Genomic DNA, 27,449 nt, shown 5'->3' with positions numbered 1-27,449 from the left:
CTCCTGTAATCCTCCCCCCATGCTTGCTTTTCATGGAGTAGTTCTGTCTTGTAGTAAGTTGATCATTATGGGGAAGGAAGTGGCACTTGGCACAGAGATGCCCTTAATCCTTCAGTGTGGTCCTTGTGTCTTCAGCAGGGATGAGGATTTCACTGCTAGCCAGCAATGGGGATGGTGCTGCCTGGCTGAGTTACTGTGCCACTCGTGGTGCTCAGGAGCCAAACCTGTAGATTTCCACTCTTTTAAAGCCATCAGATGCTCTCCTTTGCCAGTGGATAAGTTATTTGACTTCTTAGGCCATTAAAAAAATTATCTTAGTGTCATATGTCACAGTTTCAAAAGAGCACTGCTAATCAACAGGGCTCTTTACAATTCAACAAGTTCCTTCAAAATTAACCTGTCTAAACAGCAGGAGGGATGAGCAAGGTGTGATCTTGGCTCTATCACCAGATATCATAATTCTCATTTCTTCCTGCCCTTCCTAGTGTGGCTGCTGGTGGGGACAGGGGTGGGGACAGGGGTGGGGACAGGGGTGGGGACAGGGGTGGGGACAGGGGTGGGGACAGGGATGGGGACAGGCCGAGCTCATCCCTGCGCTCTCTCACACAGAGCTTTGAATTTCCTGCTCTCGCACGCCATTGGTCGAGCCTTAGCCCCGCCCAGCTCACTGGCCAATGGCACGGGGGCGTTGCTGGCGCACAGCGATTGGCTGGGACGCCCTGTTTGGGTTTGAATTGACCAATCAGGTTCAGCCCTGGGGATGGGTCACTCCTGGTTCTCCAGCGCTGCTCCCTTGGGTCTGGCATGGACGAAGTGTGGCTGTCACGCCCTAGAAAGCAGGATTGTTGTTCCCAACCAGAATTTGGGGATGCTTTGCTGGAACACGCTCAAATTTCTATGGCAATCCTTTTGCTCTTGTTTTTCTTGTTCTTGGTGCTGTGGCTTGGAGTAGAGGAGCTCAGGAGTAAATGTGCCCATGTGTTTGTGTCTGCTCTCCATCCCTCTCCGTGTTCCTCTGCTAGCAGAAGAGAAGGGGAAGGTTAATATATAAATTTGCCACATCAGGCTGATGTGATGAATGCCATTAGACTGACAGAGCTCCTTATGACAATTCAATAGGTGGAATGGATTCAGTAAATTTTCCAAGCCCTGTAGTTTGGAATACATTCCACACTCCTCTGTTGCTGGCCTTGGGCATTGTGGCAGTGCCAGCTGGGGGAAGCCTGTGCAGCTCTGTAATTGTCATTCCATGGTGGTGGCATTTACATTCCCAGGTGTAAGCGGTGCTATCTGTTAGAAACACAATGCAGTTTTTTGCTTTTATGTTGTAATAGGAATAAATCCAACCCTCATAAAGGCTTCTGTATTACACATAGCCTGTTTTCTGTAATGTATGCATGCACACTGGCAAGTGTTTTTCCTGTGCACTGCACAATACTACAAGACTCTGCCTTATTTTAGTCTCCAGCAGTAGAAAAATCACAGCAGGTTCATTAGGAAAGGCCATAAATAATTTTTCTGGAGTGGGAGTGCAAAGGGGATGAGGAGGAATGGGAGGGTGAAACAACATTGACATTTCTGAGTGAATGGATGGTAATAAATGAATGTTGTAGCAAGAGACAGAGTGATACTTTTCTCTTCTTACTGGCATTCGGTGATGCTTTGAAGACAGCAGGAAGCTTTACTTTGAATCCTGAGCATATCAAAATTAGATAATTTTTTTTTTTGCCTCCGAATATACCTTATCCTCGAGCAGTTTTTATTAGAGATGCTAATTGCCCAGACCCTGACTAATGCAGGCTGCACTGTGCTGCTGGATTAGTCTCCTCTTTGCCTTCTGAAATCACGCATGGCAAGAATTAAAGCAGGAGATGTAAGTACCCTTTTAGTGCTTTAATACTGCAAATGCCATTGCAAGTGTAATTGAGCCTGAAGCCAGGGCAGCCATGGGCAGCTTGCACAGAGCTTTATTCCCTATTAGCACACCTGAACCAAGGGTGCTGGACACAACACCCTGTGCCAAGGAGCTGCCTACAAGTTTTTGTTCTCTCTCTCTAACAGACATGGAGTTGGATACTCAATTTTAGGGATGTGTATCTGTATGTGTGAACTGGGCCACAATTTCATTGATAGATCAGTTTTATTAATGACATATTTAAATGGCAGAAAATGGAGTGGAGTAGCTGTCCTGCAGTTGATGTCTGTGTGTTTGTGCCCTTGAGATGAGTGGGGGATGATGCCTCCACCCCTGTCCCACAGCCAGAAGCTGCTTGGCTGTGTTAGTGTTGCATCTAGGATAAAAGGGACTTGAAAGTCTCAGTGACAGCCTGCTGCATGCTTCCTCCTTTGTTGCTTTAAGGCAGCCTTCAGTTTTTCCTTTTAATTTTCCTGCATAAATCTAATGTCTTAAAATATCAACACTTCCTAATGACTTTTTTTTCTCAAACTGAGCCTTATTTCCCTCTAACCATCTTCAAAAATCCTCATACTTGTCAGATTTATCTGTTTCAAGTATTTAGATGCCTCTTTAATAGATTAACTGTTTGACTATTTTCTTTTATGTTTCCTTCATTGGTGAAGAAAGAAACTATAGATTTATTTTCCCAGGCAAAAATAAGTCTATGGGGCAGCACTGTTTATGCTGGATAAGAGCCTGGGAATCTTAACTGCTTTTTTCACAGACTGTAAGCACAACTAACTTAATGTCTCTTTATGGATTACATTGAATTGTAACTCTTCAGTGTTGCTGATGCTTATTTAGATGATTTTTTTAAGGATGCCGAATGATTCCGTGTACCATGCACGATATATTTTCATTGTCCTTATAATTTATATTTTAATGTACTTTTGCTTTTTTATAAGCTCTGCCAGTTTAACTGATGACTTATCTTGCTGCTTTTTTTATATGGGGAGAATAATTAAAGATACAGCAGTATCTTGTGCACATTCCACAGAGTTTTCTCTCGCTGGATTTGCTCCAGCATTGCCATTTTACTGTTGTACCCCCGAATCCTGTACTTGCTGACTGTTTCTTTGTTGGTGTAGGGGTGACCTGGGAGAAGCAAATTGTGTGCTGTGCCCATTCCTGGGTTTGGAAGGACCCTGCTTGTCCTTGCTGGTGGGACTGTGTGAATCCATCACTGTGCATTCAATCAGATTAGCCTCGTCTCAAGTGGGAGTTCGGGAAGTCAGCAAAAGTTTGGGTGGCTGGGTTTTATCCGAGAATGATTGCCTGTCTTATCCTCCTCTAATTCAATAGTTCACAGGACATCTTTCAAGTTTCAGGGCAAGAGAAGAGATTTTAAAGGAGTTCCTCAACTTGCCAACCTCGGGCACAACTCTGGCTCCAAGAAGGTTTGAAATGAGTGCTTTTGTTCACAGCACCTTTGCCCTGGGTGCAGGGAGTGGTGAGTGTGTCAGAAATGCAAATTTTCAGAGGAAATGGGATCAGTCAAGTACTGACCAAGGTGTACATTTGCTTCCTAGAGCAATTGGAAATGTGAATTGGCTTTTCTTAGTCAATTACTGTTAATTTGGGTGGCTTAAATGCCTAATGGCAAGCAGAACTTCTTGTACCCCTGTTGAGGTGAGTAGCTGTTGAAAGAGTAGAGGATTTTCATGGGGTTCTAAAAAGAATTCAGATTTTTTTTTTTTCTTAACTGTGTGCTGAAGTGTATCATATTCAAGTCTAAGTGGCTGAGCTGCCACAGGGACTGTTCTCATATTTGTCACTAATTTGCCATTTATTTTAACTGATATATTCTGTAACCTCTTGCAGTAGCAGTGCCTGTGATAGCAGGCACGATAAACTGTGTTTTAGAGATGCATCTGAAATACTCTTTGCATCTGGAGAGCTCTACAAAGCAGTCAGTAACCAAATTGTTCATCACTGGTGATTCCAGCTCTGTTGAAAGCAGGAGCCTTACAGGTCCAGGCTCAGGTATTTTCACACTGGTTTTAGAGAGTCTTTAGGAATGAATAAAGTCTCTAAAATAAAGCCAGCAGGTCCGTGCTGGCATTCTGGGAACCTTCTTTAGCAATGCAAACAGTAGGATCTTGCTGACATTAATGACTTGCTCCTACCTGGAACTTGGTTTGCACAACATCCCAGCTGAAGGCCGAGTGAGAGAGAGGAAGGAATGATTGATCAAGGCTCAGTTGTGGTGAGAGCAGTTTGTATCCTACCAAAATTTATTCCTAGAATTGCAATCTGTTTCCTCAGTCCCGGTTTGAATAGAGAGAATTTGGAGAACAAAAGTACATGAATAGCTATCTCTGTGCTTATTCAGGGCTTGCAATTTACCTTGAGCCTTTCAGATGAAAGATGCTATGAAAGACTCCAAATACCCTGTAAACTAAAACAAGACCTGCCCGGAAGGTGTAGCAGAGCTAAGTGAGTTAATATCTGCTCCGTGGGCTCAGTTGAAGCCTTCAGGACAGATGCTGAGCTCCCAGAAATCTGAGTTGGCTTTGGGGGAGATGGGTGAGGGGAAGCAGAGCTGTGCAGGCACTGCAGTGAGCCAGGTGAGTGCTGAGAGTGAGCTTTTATGTTCTGATTGCTCTTTATCACCTGCCATTTCTGGGGAGTCTTCCCACTGAGTTGGTATTAGCTGTATAAAATATGTCTTCAGGAAGTTGTACAAACGTCACAGGCTCCTTTTGGTTTTGCTTCTGAAAAAGCTGCATGCTGGGCAAAGGAAGACGAAGAAGTGTGTGTTTGCAAACTGTGGCAGAGAAGAGAATAAACCCATATACAGAATTAAAAAATCCTGTTTAGCTTCTTAAGAGAAGCTCATTTGGAAACGATTTTTGTTAATCAAGGTGATGCCCCTCGTGCTGTCATTTTTGTGGCACTGTTTCAGTAGACAGGTATCTTTATAAATTCAGCAATATGCCATATTCAAGAGCTCAGCCGTGTGAGTTTGGTCTTCAGCATCCCCAGTGATTATTTCACTGCTTCAAGTGGTGTAAATTTCTTATTAAGGGTGGTGGTGGTGGAAATAATGTTGCTGAGGTTTTGTGGTTTGCTCCATTTTTTCCCCCCCCCCCTCATTGTGGTTGGACAGAGGAGAAAACTTGCCAAGTTTTTTAACTTGTCTGATTTAGCCTTGCAGACATTGCTCCTTGTTATGTTGTTCTCTATTACATTAAGAAGCTCTTTAGGAGCTGGTATCTTATCCACAAGGACACTTGTAATCAAGTCCCTTTCAATCTTTTGGATAAAAAAAACCCAGAGTGATCTGTTGCCTACTCTCTCATTGTGAGACACTTTCTGGCCCTAAAACAAATATTCTGATGCTTTCCATAAGATCTTGACTTCTTTTTATTGTGTTTTTTCAATATTGTCAGTGAATGTGTTGGTTTTAAATGTTCCAGTATCTGTCATATGCAGTGGTGGGAAGAGCTCCTGTTCCATAAATCCAGGAAAGCCTTAAAATTGCACAGGTCATTGGTGCTTTATTACTGGTTTTGTGCTTTATTACTGGTATTGTTACTGAGATATGAACCATTAATCCCTCTCCACTTCTCTCTGTACCAAAATTTCCCATTCCACAGATAATCCTGCCCTTTCTAGAACAGCCCTGCCTGGAATTGCCCTGGAATATCTGTTGTGGGAGTGGCTGTGTCCCTGTGGAAGCTCTCCAGGCTGCTGGGTGGGACAAACCTTCCTGAGCAGCATCTCCCAGCTCACTAAAGGCTTGTGGTCGAGGTGTTGAGCTTTACCCCAGGCTGCTGATGAACACAGTGATATCTGATAAACTGAGCTGTTCCTTGCTGGAGAGCCCTTGACAAAACTCTGATCACAGCTCCTGACAACCACTGTGGAGCAATCAACTCCCTATTCCTTACTCTGTCTTCATCTCCTTATAGCTTACAATATCTACTAGGGAATTGTGTGTATTGTTAAATGAGGCACCTTAAAGCACTCAAAACCTCACATCTGTCAAGGTCAGCTTGATGAAGGGATATCAACCCAACCTTCCATAAATTCCTGTCCCATAATTTTCCCTCAGTTGCATAGCTGGACACGTTTTTCCCTTTTTTTGCCTAAGATTTAGCTCAGAACAAACCAGGTTTTATGCAGCTGAGTCACTTCCTTTGCCTTACATGGATATTGGTATGATATTATCATTCTTCAGAAATGTATTAAAATTAGCACCAGCATGTCAACCATGTCCCAGGGTGCTTTCAGCGAGTTCCTGTTATCCTTGGAGTTGTTCTTGATTGCAGCTGCAGCATCAAGTACTTTGTCTTTCTCAAGTGATACAAGTATATCCTCCTCCTTCACTCAAAATGCAAACCAGAAATATTTATTGAACTTTTCTGTCATTATTAATAATTTTGCCCTTCTTCTGCAGCAATGGGCCCACACCAATGATAAAAATCTCATTGCACTTTGAAACAACAACTCTTTGTCATACTTAGCCCTTCTGCTGTGGGTTTTCCCTGGTGCCTTTTGATTTTCTGTCAGTTATTCTCTATTTTACAGTCTTGTGTCCATTGACTGTCATCTATTAGTTTGTAATAATCTGTTTCCCATGCCTGCTGTGAGGAATGTTGGCTCCATGTTAACCCCATCCGAGGTGATAAGGATAAATATTTTTTTTTAGATAATTGAGCATTGGGGCAACTCTGTGACTGACCTATTGCATGTGAGCCACCTGTGATTTAGCCAATGAAATCTGATGCTTATTTTAGATCAAATCAACTTCTAATTTTTTTTTCTAGTGTTACCTAAGAGAATTAATTTTAAATTCACTGGGATTTATTGGAAGCTTAATGCTACCTTTGAGTCTCTTTAAACTCCCAGCCTGATTTCTTTTTTCTAAGTGTCATGAATATATATAAGTGCTCTTGACTTTGTAGGAGAAGCTGCCTTTGGTATTTCTAACAAAATTGTAACAATCCACTTGTAGAAATTGTGGGGTTTTGGTGCTAAAGTGGAATTGTGTATCATCCAATGCTATGGAGCACAAAATGTGTGCCAGACAGAACTGGATTGTGTTCTAGGCCTGATGCTGTGTGCTTCTTATTTTCAGGGACATGGCTATTTAGGATTTGGAGGGGGAAAGATAGTAGATATTGCAGAGAGCTCAGGTTGCACCAGCTTGTGATCACTGGGAATGCTTAATTTGATGTTCTTGCTGAGTGAACTGAATTTCTATAAACTTTGCTATGGTTGTGCCCTCAAGTTCAGAGGAAATCTTGTCTGTTTATCTGCAGAGGGAAGCAGAGCTGGAGACTTCTGCCTTGTATGAGCTGTGTTGCTGCTGTTTGACATGGACAGAGAAATTTAATCTTTGCCTTGCCTAAGCTTTAAGGGTAAAATTAGTTCACCTGTCATGTAAGGGAAACTTCAGTAGTATTAACCACTACTCTGGGAAGGCTATGAGAGAATGTAATGGGGGTGTCATGTACATGAAAGTGCTGGACTACATAACCTGCATTTTATTTTTCCCCCCATTTTCCCAGTGGGAGTTCTGTTGAGAGGGCTAAAGGAGGGTAAATCCAGTCCTGGCCTAAGCAATAAGGGTGAGGTGAAACACTTCCTAACTTGCCACTTGAACATGTCTTGCAATTAGTAAACCCTTCCCATGTGAGATTTCCCTGATTACACAGATTTTGAAAGCTGTGCTTTTACAAATTCACTTGTTAAGGTATTGCTTTTACTGCAGACTGAACAGGTATATTTCTGGCTCTAGCAGAAAGCAATTACTGCAGCTACAAAAACACTGAGTATTGAACTAGAATTCTCAGCCTGAGAATTTCTGGACCAATTCTTTGTCTTCTGGTGAAGCAGAATTTGGTGGTGGTATACCAAGATGAATTGGATGTATGCTGTTTTGATTTTAAAACAACAAAAAAGCACTGCTAAATTCCCCAACCCTATAAAAATTTAAACTATAGTTTGAGACTTAAAGCAAATCAAGGTGGGTTTTGTTGGTATGGTGTTGAGTAGACTGGGTTTGTGGGGTGTTTTTTGGGTCAGTTTTTATGATCTTAATTTACTACAATGGTGTCTTACACTGATTTTTTTTTTTTTTTTTTATGTATGAGGGCATGCTGGAGATTTGGTAGGAGACTGTGTGGTTTTTTTTTTTTAATTAAAGGTGAGGTGAAATCTTAGCTGAGGATGCTGTTTCTTGTTTAGGTGCCCAGTCTGAATTCAGTCTTGCATCCACCAAAACTGGTGGCAATTGTGGGCTCAGAACGTCATGGTTTCAAACAGCAGCATAGCCTTTGGTTACTTACAGGAATAGAAAAAGTGCAACAAACACTGAATGAATTCTCAAATTGTTGTGCAAACACTGATTTCTATATGTACTTGTGGAGTTCTTGCCTCCATTTCGCTCCTTTATGTGACTCTTGATTTTCCCTGGGGCTTTCATGGATTTTGCTTAGTGAGATATTTCAGCAGATAAACCAGAAATAGCTGATCTAGTGCAATTCCTGCTCAGAGTTAATGGAAGGCCAATTTTGGCACTGGAGTCTGCAAGGTTGTGGGGGTTGGCCAACCTGCAGTAGCCACAGACTTAAGGCTGTGGGAGAAACCTTTAGTTAGGGTGAGCCAAGTTAGAGAAGCAAGGACCCATGGGAGTGGATATGCTAACAAGACTGCCCATATAAGGTCATGTTTCCAGAATGTTCCCAAGTTCTCTCGCCTGATTGGTTGTCATTTGTCACATTGTTTTGCATATTCCTAATCCCGGTTTATGATTGGATCCTGCGGTTACTGTGCTGCAAAGAGAGAGAAAGGACAGCAACACACACGGAGCTCTCTGGGGAGAAAAGACCAATTTATTGTACAGACAGCCCGGATTTAAAGTGTGTCAGTGCAGCCAGGACAGGACAGGAGCTCATGGGACAATTGGGAAAAACATCCCTGGGACAGCACCTCAGGATGTGTCCCACGGGAAAGACACCAGGGGTTAATGTTGGTGATGAATTCCACTCTGTTTGTCACCATGTTCTCACCCTGGGAGACTCCTCCCTAACTGAAGCTGCAGTCAGCTTGTCAGCCTGGGAATGGAACTGAGAGTCAGGAGAAATCCAGGCCTGGAAAGAATTTCCAAGCTGTGATTCCCCAGCTCTCTAAATGTGTGTGTCCACAGGATCCTGCCCTCAGATCCAATTCTATCCTATACAGTTAAGCTCCTGCCTGCATCTTGGGTTCTATAGTTCTACCCTATACATTAAGTGTTGTGGCTGGTGCCTGGGGGTCAGACCCTGGCTTCCACCCAACTTCCCAGATAGTGAGGTCCCAAAGGGACAGCCTGTCCTGGACTCTGGGCAGTCTCAGCCACAAAGGTACCAACAAGCAAGCGAGGCCTGGGTTTCAGGTGAGCAGCTCTAACAGTGATTTCAGCTTAGCTTGCAAGGTACCTTGGCCAACGCTGGGATGAGAGATGGGAAGTGCTGTTAGAGATTCCACAGAGTTCTTTCTTGTCTTCTTCTGCAAAGGGTTCCAGTGACAGCAGCAATCTGCTGAACTGGGTAAAAGAAGGGGTTTTTATAGGGAAAGCGTGGCTTGGCAAAAGGACCAATGGTTTGGGGCTGAGGAAATATGACCAATAGTTTTACAAGGAGATAAAGCAGGGGTCTGAAGTGGGGAAAAGGCTTTCTTAGCCTAGTCACTGTGACTAAGCAATTCTTATCTAGGGAATGGCTCTCCAGGAAAGCCTTGCTGGGGTCCCTGCTCCCTCCACAGTTAAGTTCCTCCCGTTAAAAGGTCTTTGAAGGCTGTCCTATACTGTGTGTGGTTTCTTCATCTGTTGGTGTATTTTGTTACCTTTATCTAACTTGTTTTTAAGCAACCTCATCAAACCTGTCCTTTTTCATTTGCCACAACTCCTGGTTGGCTGGTCCTGAGATCATGGAGCCAAACCACGGCAGAAGGTTTGAAGCCAGGTGTGGGAAGAAAGGTTGAAAGGATAGTACAGAAGGCAATCTCTCCTGAGCAATTACAGCTCTGCTGATTACTGAGGAGTGGAAATATCTGTGACTGCCCAATGATGTTGGGTGTTATAAAAGAGTGGGCTAGCTCACTCAGAGTTGCAGTTTGGGTGAGAGGTTGGGATGGGCTCCTGCTGGCTGTGCTGTGAGGGGGTAAGGGACAGATAAGGTAAGATGCTGTGTGAGGGACAGACAGGGTTAGGCAGCCAGGTAAGGGACAGCTGGGGTTAGCCAGTCATGTAGAAGGAAGAAGGAAACTTGCAGAGACGAGAGGAGTCAGAGCTGTGTGGAGCTGCCTATGAGGGAAGGAGTGAGAGTTGTCAGAAAGAAGTACACTGAAAAGAAGGCATGTAAAGTTTTTAATAAAGGACTGGTCAGTGATGTGATGCCAGTCACATCTGTCTGGACACAATTGCAGCAGTCAGGCTCTGGAATGAGCTGCTCCTGGGAGGCAGCAGGACTGCTGCACAAACCCATTGCTGTATCAAGTGATTCAAGAACGTGGGAAGTCTGTCTGAAGCTTGTTTAAACAAATACTTGAAACCTTTCCATATATTTTTACTAAAAGCTGGGTTTTTGGAAGGAAACTGATTATTTACTAAGTTTCCCATCCCTGGGTTTTGTTTGACTGCTGTGAGCCATAAGGATACTGATAACATGGTATTAATTACATGTTTTACTTCTAAAACTAATTCTGCTCTGCACGTCTTCAGTGCATTGGAAGAACTTGACCCCTGTCTGTAAAATGAAGATAATGATGCTGCTCTGCTCAGCATAGTTATCAAAAGGTATCTGAATATGCATAAAAAAAGATGGTAGCTGAAAAAGAAGCTTAAAAAAGTTAAGGTGTGCCTATATGTCATGTAGATAATCAGGAGAATTTCTGCACTTGGTTTGAGTGGGAGTGTGATAGCCACACATTGCCATAGCAGGGGAGCTGGAAATTAGGTGAGGTGCTTTCAGAGAACTCTCTCAAATTCTATTTTCTATTAGGTGGTAAAGCTGATGCATTTGGGCACAGAGAGCCTTGCCAGGTTCCTGGCAGGGGACTGTTTCTTCACACATCTTTGAGTGCACAGCCACTTAGTAACTTGCTAGGCTAAAATGCTTTCTCCCATCAAAAGCTTAGAGCTTTGTGTTGTTGGTTGTTTAGTTTTTTTTTTCCTTTTTTCTTTTTTTTTTTTTTTTTTTTTAGAGACTGTGTAAGTGTGCTGGAAATATCACCAGTAGCTGTGATTCAAGTGAAATTCCTGCTGCTAATTACACTGGCTTTTTGCTAAAAGTAGTAAATAGAAATCATTCATGGGTCCTTAGAGGCCTCAAAATCATTCAGTATTCAGGGTAAATATATCAGGGAGCTTCATAAGAGAATAATTTTAAAACAAAGCCTGGTCAGCTCTTTAATAATTTACTGATTGTGATAGGAAGGAGAATATCTAATAACTAGCAAGATTGGCTTTCAAGTAGAAAATAAATTAGTGTTAGAGGAGTGTTTTTTCAAAGAATCATAATTACTATTAGAGAAACATTTGGTTATCATATCAGTTCTTGATTGCTTTACAAGCACTTACTGAGGCAAAGGCACTTTATGTGATTGTTTAGGAAGCTGCAAAGACAGATTTATTCACATGACGCTTGTCTGAAGGAGGGAGCTCTCCACAGCCTGATCAAGTCCAGTCTGAAAATGCTGCAAGTGGTCCACGAGAAGGTTTTTGTATCTGATGGCCACCTCTGTTCACTGGTCTGCCGTGGGAAGGGATGCTCCTGGACTCACAAAGATATTCCAAGGACTGGAACACCTAGGAAGCCTGGGGTTACTCAGTCTGAAAAAAAGTCCAGAAGACTTCAGAGCCCCTTTAGGGTCTAAGGGGGCTCCAGGAGAGCTGGAGAGGGGCTCTGGAGGGACAGGACAAGGGGGAACAGCTTCAAATTGAAAGAGATTGGACTTAGATTGAATTTTGGGAAGAAATCCTTCCCTGTGAGGGTGGGCAGGGCTGGCACAGGGTGCCCAGAGCAGCTGTGGCTGCCCCTGGATCCCTGGCAGTGCCCAAGGCCAGGTTGGACATTGGGGTTGGAGCAGCCTGGGACAGTGGGAGGTGTCCCTGCCATGGCAGGGGTGGGACAAGAAGAGCTTTAAGTTTCCTTCCAACCCAAACCATTCTGGGATTCTGTGACTTTGGCCAGATGTCAGCCACTGAGTTTTATTTCTAAAAGTTGAAATTAGGGTAGCTATAGGAATTCAGTGAGGGAATACAGGCTTGCACAGAAAGGCAAGTTCTAGGTGTAGGATAACTTGCTATAACTATGGCAAACCCAGATTACAGCCTGTAGGAGAACATTAATGAGAAAATAGAAACGTGAGCTGTCCTTGCATCCATCCCCCAGGATTTGGGTCTGGTTTGGTCCAAGACACCCAAAGAGTGGGGCCACTGAAATGGCAGGACAAGGGGGTTTGGTGAACTTGGCTTTATGGAAGGTTTCAGGCTCCTGAAAAAAGAAGATGAAGAACCACCACGTAGGAAATGTAGGGGGGAGGCCTTGCAGCCTTGTGCAAGTCATGAGGGTGTCCACAAATGTTCATTGTTCACCTAAACACCCTGAGATGGACTGTGCCATGGGATGGCCAAAGGAGGAGGGAAAGTTGAATTGAATAGTGAAGGAATGGGTGGGTGAGGTTTTGTTTCCTACAGGTCCTTTGTCCTTAACACCATGTTTGCCTGAGGAGGAGTTTGCTCCTTTGTTTCCCAAGCTGCTAAAGCTCTGCTGTGTGACTCTGTGTTCCTTCCTCCTCTGCTAATGACTGTTAATGACACAGCACCGAGAGGAAAATATGGCCTTAATGAACCCTGATGAATGGCTATGTCTTAAAAAGGAATTAAGTGATATTTTTTGAGGGGGGGAGAGTGAAGATACATTAATTCTAATTACTTTTATTTTATGGCACTCTATATTTTCCAAATAACTGATAAAGTTTATGCTTGGCTGTAACGCTGCAGTAAATTCCTAACAAAAAAAAATTTGTTATCATTATGTTAGCTTATAAATTTCTCTGTAGATATTATTAGATAGGCTTCATGAGCAATCCATTAAAAAGGGGAGCTGTAGAATTTGCAAGTTTTCCATGTAGTTTACTTGAAAACGTCCATGTTTTCCTGAATGAGTGCATAATGGATGTGACTCTTTAGTCACAATTCATTGGCACATTGCAGGGGCTGGTGCTCTGCGTGCTGTGCAGAAGAAGAAAGGCTTCCACCTCCTGCCAATGCTCAGCTGCTTTCTTTATGTGGGCTCAAATCCCCTGGGTACAGCTCATGAGAAGAAGGGAACAATTTATGGTTTACTCTGAGCTAATCCACATCGTCATAAATTTTAACAGGACTGGTTTACTTTTAAAGTAATTCCTGATGTTTTAGGCCTCTTGCGCTATCTGGAGAAGTTCCAATCACAGAATTGCTGAGGTTAGAAATGACTTTTAAAGATCATTAAGTCTAACTGTGTCAACACAGCAGCACCACCATGTTCCACTAATCCATGTCCTCCGTGCCACATCCACAGGATTTTTGGAACACTTGCAGGGATGGTGACTCCCCCACTTCCTGGGCAGCCCATTCCAATGCCTGGCTACCCTGTCGATGCAGAAACTTTTCCTCCTTATCTCTACTCTGTACTTCTGGATTACATCCACATAGTGACAGGTTCTGCTTTTAGATCTGCAAAAGAGAAGTGAAAACCCTGCTGTAGGTTCATACACACTGCATACACGTGTATGGAGCGCTGAACATTTCTGGCTTTTCCTTTCTGACAAACTGTGCTTTCCAAAGTTTCCCAATCTGGAGTGCTTGAGACAACTCTGCCATTTCTCATTGATTAACCTAAACGGCTTATACTTGTGTGGTTTTTGTTTTTTTGGTTTTTTTTTTTTTTTTTTGGTTTGCTTAGTTTGCTTGGTTTTTTTGTTGTAGTTGTTTTGTGTTTTTAATGTACCTTGTAGAACCCTAGCTTCCAAATCAGGATTCTGTGGTTTCTGGGAAGGAAGACAGAGTGAGACAGTGGAAGAAATGTCTGTGATTTGTTATACTGAGCTTAATTTATTTTGGGAGAAAAATGACTTTCAGATATGCTAGCTGGAGTTAAACTTGTCATAGTTGTCTATTCTTCCTTCTACCCCTAAAAAAAGAAGAGATTTCTAAAAGTTTTTAGAATTAGTATTTTTTTTTTCATTCATGCTATTGCCTGTTCCAGAAACTGCACTTGGAGTAATCTTTAACTGGAATGCTCCCTTCTTTACAGCTGTCAAATACAGTAGCTATTTCTGAATCCCAATAGATACAAAGATAGAATATCACTTTCAGATGTTTTGCTGAGGTTTCCTATTGCAAGTAGAATCTGAGTTAAGTAGCAACAAATTTATGTCCCCTGCCTGGAAAAGCTGTACTGTTCCTTGTGGCTGATGAAAAAGCACTTAGCTCCCCTTTTTCAATGGCAGCATCCTCTGGAAAGCTGTGCAGAACACCTGCTTGATTATACAAATGTCATCCAGATCCCCGTTTCACAGTGTTAATTCAGGTTGAATCAAGTAAAACTTGCATGGAAGCTTTCAATGAGAAAAGTGAGCAGCATCAAGTACTAGAACTTGAGATGGAATTTGAGCAAAACAGTTTTACCTGCTCAGTGCTTTGGAAACAGCTAAAAAGAATTGGATTAGTGGGGAAATATTCCATGCAGGGAAAGGCACTGAGGTCCCAGTGAGTCAGAAGGTGGCAGCAATGACACTGACATCCCTCTGTTGTGCTTTGCCTTGACAATATACAGCTGGCACTGCAAGAATTGCAAACTTTGGATAATAGTTAAGAGCTCAGAGGGATCTTTAAAATATTGAGTAAAAATAAAAGGTTGGCTAAGCAATCTGTCTGTGCCCACGGTGTTCCTCCGGAGTCAGCCTGTCCCCTCATCGAGCAGAGCAGTGCCAACACTGCACAGCTATTCCTGGTGCTCAGAAAAGCCTCTCTGCTCCCTCCAAGGCATCCCTGTGGGTCTGCAATGCTGCTGATCCCAGCTCCCCTAAGTCTGGCTGATTTCTCTGTCCCTGCCATCTCAGGCTGTACATGAGAGCTTTCCCCACTGAGCACCACCCGTGTTTTCCAGAGGGAATATCCCCTCTCCCAGTGCAGGTTCCACCCCACCCTGGCTCTGCAGCCGGCACAAGGAGCCAGGTGCTGCCCCTCGTGCTCTTCAGCCACACGGAGTGAGACAGAGCCAGGCAAGCTCAACATTGTGTGTTACAGCTGCCTCTGGGATTTTATTAGTTGTGATCTATAAATTGAGCTACACCCATGGAAAGTTGTGCTTTCTTCTGGAAAGATGCTTATCAAGGTCCTCTGACTTATTCTATTATATGGGAAGATAAAGTTTAAATTCAAAATTTGCTGCTAACGAAGAACCAACTGCTGGGCTGTTTGACATTTTCAGACTATTTTGATGTTGCCTTCTTGCTGTACCTTTCTATTTACTTGTGTCTGCCTATGGTATTAATATATTGCTTTTCCATGATCCAGCATTGTTAAAATAAACTGCTAGATCCAGGTCCTTTTAGCATTTCCCAGAAGGTGTCATTGTGTTCGTGTCTAAAGGTGAACTTGTATTTCTGAATAATTGATGGCTGGTAGTTAATTTCTTTATCTTCAGAAAGGAAGAAAGTTATTAATGAGGATAATGCACGGCAGATCAATGCCAATGTGTGTGACATCGATTAATGATTTCAACTTGTAACCAGGTTGGAAAAAGCAGCTGGGCTCTGTATTTGAGCACATAATTATCTGTAATTGTGCTGATTGCATGGTGGGAGTGGAAAAACAGATAAGGCACCACTTACAGGGTACAGAGAACTGGGCAGAGGTCTTCTCCCTGATACTCACTGAGCTGGCTTATTATGAACTCCTCAGTGGTTAAAGTGATGCACAGATGTGGTGTGGGTTTGTTTTTCCTGTGGGGATGGCATGTCTGGATGTGCTCGTATATATCAATAAAAATGGATGAATCTGCACAAAGAAATGAAACCAGGACTGGAGAGACAGTTTTGTTTTTAATAATAAAAAATTGTAATTAGGAAGGCAGATGGTGAAGTTGCAAATAGTATCAGGAGAATGACCCGAGGTGTTAAGTTTCCTTTCTTTAACACCATGACAACAAAAGCTCAACAGATCATATTCTAGACCCAAGCCTTCAATGCATAATATAAAGAAGTGGAAACTTTAATCTACCCTTTGAAGTTTACCTAAAACTTCCACCCACCAGTCCTGGTTTCTAAGCAGGATGCTGCCTAATAGGAAGCTCTGTAATGAAAGCTGTAAGTTGTGTGTGTGTATTTACTTGCAAGTACACATTTACTGCTTGCCTTGGGAGAGAAAAAAAGAGTTTGCTGCATTGAGCAGACAGATCTTGGTGTGTATTGAACTTCTCAAAGCTGAGGTTCTCTTTAAGCATCCACTGGTGTGTGGAATGAAGCTTCTCCTGTACCTCTAGGACTTTGCCTCTGTAGTCAGACTTGTGTTTTGGGGACCTGTGCACCCTCAAAGAATCCTGCAGAGCTGCAAAAAGCTGTTTTCCTACCCTTCCAAGCAAGCACATGGGCTGTGGAGTACTCATTTTCAGGCAGAGCTGTGATGTCTGTTGCAGAGGCAGCCTGCCTGTGGTCTGTGAGTCAGCTTTCTGCTGGAGCTGGGAGATGTTGTACACACTGCAGGGGACTGGAGCAGTTCCTCTACCTTCCCATTCTAGCCTGGTAGTAGGATCAGATATTTAAATACTAACTTTTTTGTTAAATACCTCGAAAACATACTTATTGATTCAGTTTTGTGAGCTGATCTTGTTTAATTTGTTTCCTCGATTAAATGCATCTGCTGTCCTAACGTGACAGTGCTTTCAGTTGTTTAGCACTTCATTTTCCTCACCACAAATGGTACAGCTTTTCCCTGGAAATAAAATAATTACATTTTTTCATCTCATCTGACCCAGTGAAGAAACAGTTTTACAGAGTCAAGAAGCCTCAAGCAACAGGCTCAAGAAAACTTCAGAGTTTATGTCAATATTTTCTTTTTTAAGCCACTTGAGAGTTATCAGTAACAGCAAAATAAGCTGTGGTGTTGTACATCAGGATGGGATCAGACTTAGAACTTTTCTTCACAATTTTTAGGAAATAATGTCATGTAATACACACTAGCCCTGAAATACAGAATCTAACAAGACCCTTTTGTAGAGGTTTTAATTCTTCATGCCAGCTCCAAAGCCACCTATTATTAAAGCCTTTGTGTGTGTTCCTGCTTGGTGAACACCTGAGTTTTAGAGCACAACTTGTCCCTGTCTTGCTTGATGGTTTATGAACAAACATTATGGCCTTGTTTGAATCTCAGGAGTTCCCCTAGCTGTAAATGAGTTATACTGATGGCATGTCTCTCTATTTTATATTCCACGTTCCTTATCTGCAGCATGTTTTCTCATTTCCCTTCTCCCGCCTTACAACTTCTTTTAATAGCTGGATTTCATCCCACCACTATATATCTAGTCCTTAAAGATGCTGTTGTTGTCTGGAAGACTATTTAAATCCTCCTAGGTTACAAATATCTATTGACTTTGCCATTAAATGAAATAATTTCATACTTTGAGATTTTGTGCTTACATATGCCTAATTTTAATTTATCCTGTTCCTGCTGCAGCCATCCTACATGTTAGATTTGTTGTTTTCCTTTTTCACAAGGGTTTCTGAGTTCAAACAATCCTTCATAAGGTTTTAGCCTGATTTTAGTTCAGCCTAATGTTTCCCTTTGCACTAGTTGATGCCCAAGACAGTTGTCTCTTGTCAGTTTTTTCCTCAATTCTTGTAGGCAATTTATTTCTAACCTTTCTACTCTATCCAGATCTTCCCTCCCACCCTTCATCACCTTGCTTATGCTGTAGACTTCTTGGTTTGAAAATCTCCCTTGTAAGATGTATTGAGCTTCTCTCCTTTTCACTCCCTGAGCACCCTGGACCTCAAGAAATCACTTAGTTTACCAATTTTTTGGCGTTCTGAACATGAATGCCAGACTTGCTTCTGTTTCTTCCCTTTTGTTTATATGAAAACAACTTTATTTTGAGTTTGTTTTTTACAGCTGTTCTTTGCTATTGTTTTATTCACTTCTTACAGAGCATTGCTTTGTTTCAAAACTTTGTTCTTATTGCCCAGGCAATTTGCACTGATCTAAAAATTATTCCAGTGGTTTTTATGTCTACTGTGCTGGTTGGGCAGATTACTTAGTGAGGTTTTCTTCTTGTTGTTCTGTTCTCTGCTCTCCCTTAATCTACAGTTGTGCTTGTTTGTGGTTGTCCTTGTGCTGAATGAAAGACAGAGGTGTGTCTTAATTTCTGAAGTGATGCTGAAACCTAAAGAGAGGGTCACACAGCATTGATTGGAGGAGTTTTAGCACTGAGTGTTGGATTTTGTTGCCCAGAGCAGCTGTGGCTGCCCTTGGATCCCTGGCAGTGTCCAAGGCCAGGCTGGACGAGGCTTGAAGCACTCTGGGGCAGTGGAAGGTGTCCCTGCCCATAGCAGGGATGGGGCTGGATGATCTTTAAGGTCCCTTCCAACCCAAACCATTCTCTGTGAAGATACAGGGACCTCTCAAGCTAATTTCTGGCTTAGGCTGTGAACAGCTGAGGAGGAGTATTAGCTGCAAACTGATGCTGTCTCCGTTGGCTCTGGGTGGTGCTCTTGCTTGACCAGTCAAGGACTGCAATGTGCAGTTCCTAGTGGTTACTCCAGAACTATAGAACAATTCCGATTGGAAAGGACCTTTAAGATCATTGACCCAGCAGGGCCAAGCCCACCAGCAACCCATGTCCTAAGTGCCACATCCACGTGCTTTTTTAAATTTCCCCAAGCCAACCTCTTCCAGTGCTTGATTCTTTCAGTGAAGAAATTATTGCTGATTATCCCACCAGGCAGAGTCTTGACATCCCGGCCCCTAAGAAACTTCCATACTGCGGTAATTATAAATCTCTGGCGCTCTGGTAGTATTTAGAGGGAAGCCCAGGCGGTTGTTTTAAAGCCCCATGGCCGTGGTCGGGAGCGGGAGAGCGGCAGCGCTGCCCGGGGCACCCCGGCAGCTCCCGCCGGTCCAACACCGCCCTCTTCGGGCCCGGCCGTGCCAGGGCCAGCACCGCCGGCACGGAGCTGGGCTGGGCTGGGCTTACAGCCGCGACTAAGAGCGGGGACAGAGCGAACCCCGCTGCGAGCCGGGCGCTGCCTGCAGCCGGCCCCGCTGCGCTGGTGCCCGCACAGCTAGCTACTCTGCCCTGGGGGCCAGTGCTCTCCTTTTCCTGTGTGAATTCCAGCTCAGGTGATTGATCCACATTGATCTGATCCCTATTCAGAGACCTATTTGGGTTTTCCCCCACTTAGGGCAGCTATGCGTTTTGGGTCATGAAGTTACCTGTGGAAAGCACTTCTTAGAATTGTGCCCGGCATTTGTCTCCCCGCCTGTGCCTAAGCCTTAGGCGTGCCCAGAGTGCGGTGTGACTCTGTTCGCCAGTGAACTCCCGAAAGTGAAGTGAATGAGGATGGAAATGACTGTTCTCAGCTGCAGGTGCCCGTGATCTGCCCGCAGCAGCCGCTCCATCAAACGGCGGGGCTGGGGGCCCTGCCTCCCCCGTGGCTCCAGCAAAGGGTCGCTCCCTCCATCCCATCCCGGCCCCAATCCCACCCCCAATCCCAGCCCACCGCTTAACGCCAGCCCCTGCGCTGCCTCGCCATCCTCGCTGGGAACCGGGCAGGAGCAGCAAACCAAACCTGGCGGCGCCGCGCCATGCCGCGCTCCAGCCGCTACCGCGGGGCGCTGAGCGTGCGCGTAGCCGGGCTTGAATAGGCGTCCGGGAGCCCGGCAGCCGCGCTCCCCGCCCGCTCCCCCGGGGGAGGGGGCCGGGCTCGCCCCCGGGGCAGCGGGGCCGGCTCTGCGCGGGCGCGGCCGGCGCTGGGCTCGGGGGGCACCTCCCGCCCGCCCCCCGCCCGCCCCGCCGCGCTCCCCGCCCGCCGCCGCCGCCGCCACTCCGGCGGCTCCGCCGAGCAGCACCGCGGCTCCGGCTGCCGGGGCCGCCGCCGCGCACGGCCACCAATGCGGGGGATAGCGGCGGCGAGGCAGCGGCTCCGCGGCAGCGGGGAGGGCAGGTGAACTCCGGGGAAGGATGACCGGCGTCGCCGCGATCCTCTTTTTGCTGCAGCTCTTGCCCAGGGCGGACGGACAGGTTTTCCCAGGTGAGTGATGCCCGCCCGGCCGCTGCCCCGCTCTTCCGTCCTCCGGGTGCTGCTCTCCAGGCAGCCCCAACTCTTCGCCTCCAGCCCCGCGGCCTCGCAGGGAGCTCCCGGTGCCATCCGGGGAGCGGCAGGGGATGGAGGCGCCTCGGAAGGCGCTGGCCAGCGGCAGCGAGCAGCTCGGTACCGCCGGTTCCGAAGGGCCGGGGATGCGGGGGGCTCTGCCCGGCCGTGCGGGGTCCCGCCGGGGCTGCGGGCCGGGGAGGGGGCTCGCTCCTGCCAAAGTTGCGTGTGTCAGGAGGTGACAGCATCGCCTTTATTCTGTGATGCGCGGTCTGTGGGGTGTTTTTTGGCGGTGAAGAGCGTTTGCGAGCCCGAGGCAGGAGTTGGCTCCCGCGGGATGTGCAGCGCGGGGGGAGCCGCTGCTTTTCCCCTCGGCTCAGGGAAAGGGGTCTGGGCTGGCTCGGGGAACTTCAGTGGCAGCTGTTTCACCGCTTGCATGTCACAGCTCCGGGAACTTTCTCGGGGTGCTCAGCCACTCGGATCGGCTCCTTCCCGATTGTCACTTTCTCTGTCGCTGATGTTAAGGAGTACTTTGTTCCCTGGCATGTGTACAGTAACAGTAGCCGGCTATTTTCCCACTCCTACGAGTTCCTTTAGGCATAGTTTGAATTACTTGAAGATGACAGGTGCTTATAGAGCTGGCTCTCTCCTCCTGTGCTATTCTGTAGGTAATCCAAAGCTACATGGGTCTTGTTTTTCTACTGGATCTTGCAATACGTTAATTTTCTCACTGCAGTTTGTGCTCACGCTAAAAAAATAAGCAGTTATAGCTTTCTCCTCTATTGACTTAAGAAAAAGAAGTATTTTAAAACTACCTGTATATTTCAGACGAGTAAAATTTCCTTGTGTTATATCGCTTAACACAGGGATATAGCTCGCTGCTTGTGACTTAGGCGTGCTGGAGGCACGAAACTAAGTTGAGCTCAATCTCCAACACAAGAAGGTTTTTGTGACTAGAAGCAGCTCGAATGACTCTGGCTGTTTGAAAGCAGCTCTAGTGGCGTGTTGGAGATGCTGAGCACACCTTCCCCGGAGCCCTGGGCTCAGGGATGGGGCTGGCCGGGCAGACCCTCGCCCGGGGAGGTGTCACCGTCACCCCGGCTGCCTTTGACACCGCCGGGATCTTGTTTGCATTGCTAGGCAACTGCACAAAGCACAGATTTATTAGAGAGGCTGGGAAATCTAACCTAGTTAAAGAACTGCTTCCTTGAGTAAGCAATATGTGGAGCTGTTTATTCCCCCCCCCCTCCCCTTTTTTCTCTCCCTTCCAACTGTTTTCGTGTTCTTGACACTTGTCATATAAATTGAGATTAGATCCTGGGCTTTTGATGAATCATTTAGCCAGATACTTGGAAAGAAGAGGGTTCTGTGAAAATAGCAAAGTTTTAAGGGGGTAGAAGACACTTTGTATTTGAGGGAGATAATGTAATATGAGCTAAACGCATGAAAATTTAACATATTTCAATTATTTTTAGGAAAGCCATGAAATATTTTAATTATCAGTTCAGCAGAAGTACTGACTGTGAGGCTTTTTTAATCATTAGTATCTCCTTCTCCCTCCTATTTGAGTGTGCGTCCTACCACCCAAAGTAAGAGGCACTGATTTCAATACCTAATGTTTTCTGAGCTGCTTGTAGCACTGAAATTAGGACAAAGTTTTCTACCCTTAAAACAAATCTCTGCTGTGAAGTGTATCGGTCTGGACTGTGTCCCTTTAGCTGATTTTTTTTTTTTAATTGGTAAAAAGCAAAGTTTTGCAGGTGCACTTTGTCCCTGAAAATTCGGTGAAGTTTGGAGTGGCTCCAGTTGATGCCACCGGTGTCTTTCCGCATCTTCCATCAGGTGGTGCTCTCTCCATAACTTTTAGGATGCAAATATCTCCCGTCTCCGATTATTTTTCAAAGCCTACCGCGTTTATACAGCAGCCTTTTGTTAAACATCCCGAAAAATCACTGTGCAAGTTGGCTAGGGTTTTTTTTATTTTGAAAATATTTTCTTAAGTCATCGTTGGACTAGGAAATAGGAAAGGCACAAGTCAAGAGGAAATGTAGTCAGTTCCTACCCGATTTGTACAGCTGCTGCTGCTTTGTATTATCCCCAACGTAAAATTAGGAATACTACAAAGAGACAGCAGAATGCTCATGGCTTCTCCCTGGAATACCTCATTTCATCCTGAGGGAGCTGGCTAACGCTAATTTCTTTATATAATTTCTCTGTCGCTCTATTTATAACTCTTCTCCCCAGCAATTACTTCCCCTTCTCTGCAGTCTCCGTATTTATTTGTAACTCAACATATGCTTTTCGAGGTTCTAAACTTTTTGTCAGGTCTAGGGTCAGCTGCTAATTTAAATGCTTTTCCGTGCAAGACACAGAGGTAGCGCCCAGGTAACGATAGTGGTTCAGGATTTTTGAGCTGAAGGAGCATTACTTGCAGGGAAGTTCTTCTCCTGAAAGTCCTTGTGCGGTTTTCCTCCCGCCAAAAACAAGTGGGGCATTCCTGCAGTGCCGCACATTTTACCGTTGTCTGTTTTGTGAGGATTTTTAGCACAACAGGGGCGATAAATAGAGAGATTAAAATCATTTGCAGCTGTGAAAAAGCATCTGGGGGAGGGGGGGGGGGGGGGAAGTAGGACAGAGAGTTTACATGGGGGCTGTTGACCTGCACACCAGATTATTTAACACTTGTTTTTCTGCTGCTGGCAGCGCTTTATTTAATTTTCCCACTCTGCTGCTCCTTGTTTTGCTGGCAGAGTTGGATGTGGAGCTGGCTGCTCCCAAAGGCTGCTCAAACTCAGCTCGGAGTTCATTACACACGGCTCGTCCGGGCAGGAGAGGAGATGAAAAGGGACCAAACTGCAAGGAGATTTTTTGGGGGAAGCCTTAATTTAGTAGGAGTTCATTTGCTGAGGGTTTGCTGTCAGTAAATTGGCGGTGAAAAACGGGTCTTTCTGAGCGAGCTGCTCTGTGTGGCACTTGTTAACAATGCAGCCATTTAACTCAATAATCACTTTTCTCTCCCTCTGGGGAGCTGTTAGCACCACAATTCCACTTTATTTTTATCCCTGGCTGGCTCGATTTGTTTTCTAATACATAAACAATTAATCCTAAGAAGGTGATGTTGTGAAACTGCCTCTTTCGACAGCGGCAGCGAAAGGTCACTGTGTGTATAAAGGCGTTTGTGAATCTCTGAGGGATAATCCTTCTCTTTTACAAATGCAGAGCCCTTTTTAACCATCCTCCCTCCTGCAAGTCCCTGAGCTCTGCTTTTCTTGTTTAATTGTACTTTTAAAGTCTGTTATGCTTTGCGTGCGGGCCCACGTGCTCTAGTTTTCATTAACATTACGGGAATGATTTGGGGCACTTACTGTAGAATATTAAAGTATATTTTTTTTCCGAAGGCACCATCATCTGTTGCCATGGAAACCCGAATAGTAGTAAAGATGTAGGTCTGAGGCTTTGAACCTCGAAAGCCATGGACAAGGGTTGTTTCTTATAGGAACAATTACTTTTGTATATGAAATCCAGTTAAGTGGAGAGAAGAAAGGGAAATAAATTGATCTGTTCAGCGTTGCTCTGACAATCCTCTTGAATAACATTCAGCACAGAAGGATCAGTGTCTCTGATTCTCACTGTGTGTGTATGGTGTGGGTTTTTTTAAAGCTCATTATTTATCATAATAGTTGCTTTATGCCTCTGGTAATTTTCATTGTGATTTTATAAGTGAGGTGCACAAATGTGTATTGGCAGGTATTGTTCTTTGCTTGAATGGGAAGCACTGAATGTACAATGGAGAGGTGTGCATTGGAACTTAAATGTTTTGGCAATGGGCAAATTTGAGACTGATTTAACGTGGCCCTAATTAAAAAAAAAATAAAATAAAAACAGCAGATGTTGTCTGAAATCCACCTACCAAAATCTGATTGCATACATGGGTTTGCTGACTGAGAACGATAATTCTTCTGCATTACCACAGAAATCCTGCAGCCTGGTTGACATCCCCACAAACTCTTTCGGTGTTTGGGTGACGAGCAGCAGGATGTGTGTGTGCATTGCTATATAAAGCCCTCTGTCTTTCTAGAGAGACATTCCTTAATTTTTTATGGAAACTGCTGCAGTCTGTTTCCTCGGTGAGTTGTAATGCACAGATTAAATATGTAACTGAGCTTCCAAAATATGCTCCTAGGAGCATTCATAGATGATACTTTCCTTAAGTGCATTTGAAATAGCAGCAGCACACAGGGCTCACCTGCTGCTGTGAACAAGTTGTTGTCCAGGTCTCCCATCTGTGATGCAGGAAAGCTCCTGTGCCTCCCCTTGCCTCCAGTAGCAGAGGGCTCCACTCCCCCTGGAAGGGCTGGTGGGTTGACATTCCTTGGCTCTGTGTTCATATTCTTGATGTGAAGGTGGTATATAGCTCTTAGAGTATTTCTGGAACATTTTATGGAGCAGCATTACTTGGCTCATTTAAGCCAATGTATTTGGCCTGAAGTCACTTTTTTTTTTATACCACTTACAGTTCCCACTTTTCTTATTTTTTTTCTTTAGCTGGTGCTCTCCCCTGTTTGTGCTGGATGGTACTGCTTGGATGTATCTTCATTGAGATGATCTCTGCTTGCTTTTTTTTTTTTTTTTTTTTTTTTTGAGACATCCTTACCTACCTGTTACCCTCCCACCTTCCTGGCCTGGTGCTGTCCCTTACTTTTGAGTGTTATTCCAGGTGAAGCCAGAGAAAAAGAGCAGGCACCCAAAGGTGGTGGGTGTTGTTGATAGCATCAGTGAGGACTTCTCACAGCCTGGTCCTATCTTTCTGTGCATTTGTCATTACATAACAAAACAGAGTTCATTATTGTGAGCCCTAAAGATCGTACATCTTCATGGTGAAGGAGACAATTACTATGTCTTAATTGGACCATGCATCATTTAATCAGTCCTGCTTGTTTTTTAATATCCAATAAATACATCCCATCTATCACTGAGATGCCAAATACTTTGTAAACTGGATGACAGGACATTGCATGTTCCAGAGGAAGATGCTGATAAGAAAGAAATTTCAGCTAAAGCAAACAAGGACCTCTGGAGAAAGAAGGCTGTTAAGGTGTTGTTTAATGCCCTAGTTAAAGATGATGTAATTCTGGGAAGTCCTGGTAAAACAGGACAAGAAACCCCAGGAAGAAAGGACCTACTTAGTGCTTGGTCTCCTCTGGTTTTCTTGTTTTCTTTTAAGTAGTGCTTGTAAATCAATCCAAGGCCAGTTGCTTGATTTTTTTTTTTTATTTTTTTATTTTGTTCTCCAGCTGGATCTCCCTGGGACTGCAGCCTTGGGAATTCAGGCCGACTTGGTGAATTCTGCTGCCCTTTGAAGTGGTGCAGCTCATGTAGGTGAAGGAACGATTGAGCTGCTCATGAATTTTGGGAGGATGGGACCTGCCTCTTGTTTCTTGATATTTCTGAGTTCATCTCTCAGGAAGGCTGTGGGGTTTGACAGCTGATGATGTTGTGTGGGCACAGATCAGTGCTGCAGCCTGAGCAGCCTCCGGTTCTGCAAAGCTCTTTGTTCAGCCATGCTGTTCCCTTTGTGCTGGGAGTGCTCAAAGTGTCCCATATCTCCTGTTTTCTTAGCTGAAACGGCTTCAGATCTGGCTTTACAGAGGAAACAGAGTTTATCACTTCTTTTTTTTCCACATTCATCCTTGTCAATCTCAGCTTCGTTCCTGGTAGAGGCTGTGTTGAATCACTGGGAAGGAGCTCCTGGCTGTGAATTCAGCTGTAGAGTGAAGGAGGGCTGCTCCACTCCGGTCCTCTGCAATGCTGTAAAGAACAACAAAATCAAGAGTATGACCACTTCAGCCAGAGTTTATCCGTTTTTATGTTTAGGCTCAATCCATCCCTCTTTGAATTTGAAAAAGGTGTCATTACCTGTGTGAGCAGAAGTAGGGCTTCATGCTGTGCTGGGAATATTATTGGAATATTTTGCTTTTGAGTTCAGCACTGCTGAATTTGTTGCTTCTACCTTAATCTGAACATGTGTGAATGTTCCTTCCCTTAGTACTGACCTAAAGGTCAGCCCACAATAGAAGAGGGGAGAAAAGAAATCCTAAATAGGCAAATATACCAATTTTGTCAAGTGGGATTTCAGGATCTTTTTCTTTTTTTCTTTTTTTAATGGCAAAATGTAGAGTTGGGGATGGTAATGGTGCCACGTGGCTTTGTTCATTTGAGAAGATAACAATGATTTGTAGGAGTGAAAAGCATGTGTGATTGTGACCTAGTAGAAGTAGGGCACAAAGCAGGGGAGGAAGAAGGGAATTAAAGCTCTGTGATGGATCTTTCTTCCTTTAGAAATGTTTACTGGAAGTGCAGCAGCATTTGCTGGATAAGCAGAAGAGCACTTCTGTCAGCGAGATGGGAAGCTGCTGAGCTTGATGGTTCTTTTCTCCAGAAAAAAGGGATTTGCTGTCAACATGTACCCACTTAGGTGCGGGCACCCAAATCTCATTCTGCATTTCTTGGTGGGAATTCAGTGCTCTAATGGGAACAGTCGTTGCTGAGAAGGTAAAGTGCAGTGTGTTTCTACCACAGTCAGTCATTTCTCAGGGACATATTTCATGGTTTTGAATGTTTCTTCAGAGATGATTTAAAAAAAAAAGATTTAAAAAATATTTTAAAAAACCCCAACCAGCTAAGCCAAGAAGCTGTGTCCATCTAGCTCCACAGCACTGCTTTGGATTGGTACCAAGAATTTTTACTAATTTGTTCTTAAGAAAAGCACTAAGGTAAACAATAATGAGCAATTTGTGGTGTTTTCCATGCATGTCCATCTGTTGAAAAGAGGTGTATCTCTCTCGAAAGTCTGTTCTGTGCTTTCTCTGGCCTTTAGCTGGGTGTGTTTGTCAAGTGGCTGAGCAGAAGTGCTCATTACCTTCTCATTGTTACCTTCTCATTCCGCTCTCGAGAGGCAATTGCCACTTTTGCAGTGGTACCAACTCCTCTCCCCTAATGAGTCTCTTTAATAAAACTCCCTTCTCCCTCTTAATTGTTTATTAAACCTGAAGGGATGGCTTTGTTGTGTAGTAACTTTGGAACACTTGAAGAGCCAACTGCTAAATGCTTTAGAGGCACAAATTACTGGTGTGTTTTTTTGTTTTTTTTT

At 44.4% G+C, this 27,449-nt stretch overlaps 1 protein-coding gene across 13 annotated transcripts in view; it reads left to right on the top strand.

Annotated features, from left to right (window-relative positions):
* Positions 1 to 20,032: 20,032 nt before the first annotated feature.
* PTPRT (protein tyrosine phosphatase receptor type T) overlaps positions 20,033 to 27,449 on the top strand; it is a 432,144-nt gene continuing 424,727 nt past the window's right edge. For all 13 annotated transcript variants that reach the window (XM_088175102.1, XM_088175100.1, XM_088175101.1 and 10 more), the window contains exon 1: positions 20,033 to 20,239. In XM_088175102.1, coding sequence (XP_088031228.1) covers positions 20,170 to 20,239 — 70 coding nt within the window. In that variant the 5' untranslated portion in view covers positions 20,033 to 20,169. The remainder of the gene's footprint in view (positions 20,240 to 27,449) is intronic.

This window comes from Sturnus vulgaris, chromosome 17 (assembly GCF_052056855.1).
Source record: "Sturnus vulgaris isolate bStuVul1 chromosome 17, bStuVul1.hap1, whole genome shotgun sequence".
Taxonomy (NCBI): domain Eukaryota; kingdom Metazoa; phylum Chordata; class Aves; order Passeriformes; family Sturnidae; genus Sturnus; species Sturnus vulgaris.
This window is presented reverse-complemented; position numbering and strand designations above follow the sequence as displayed.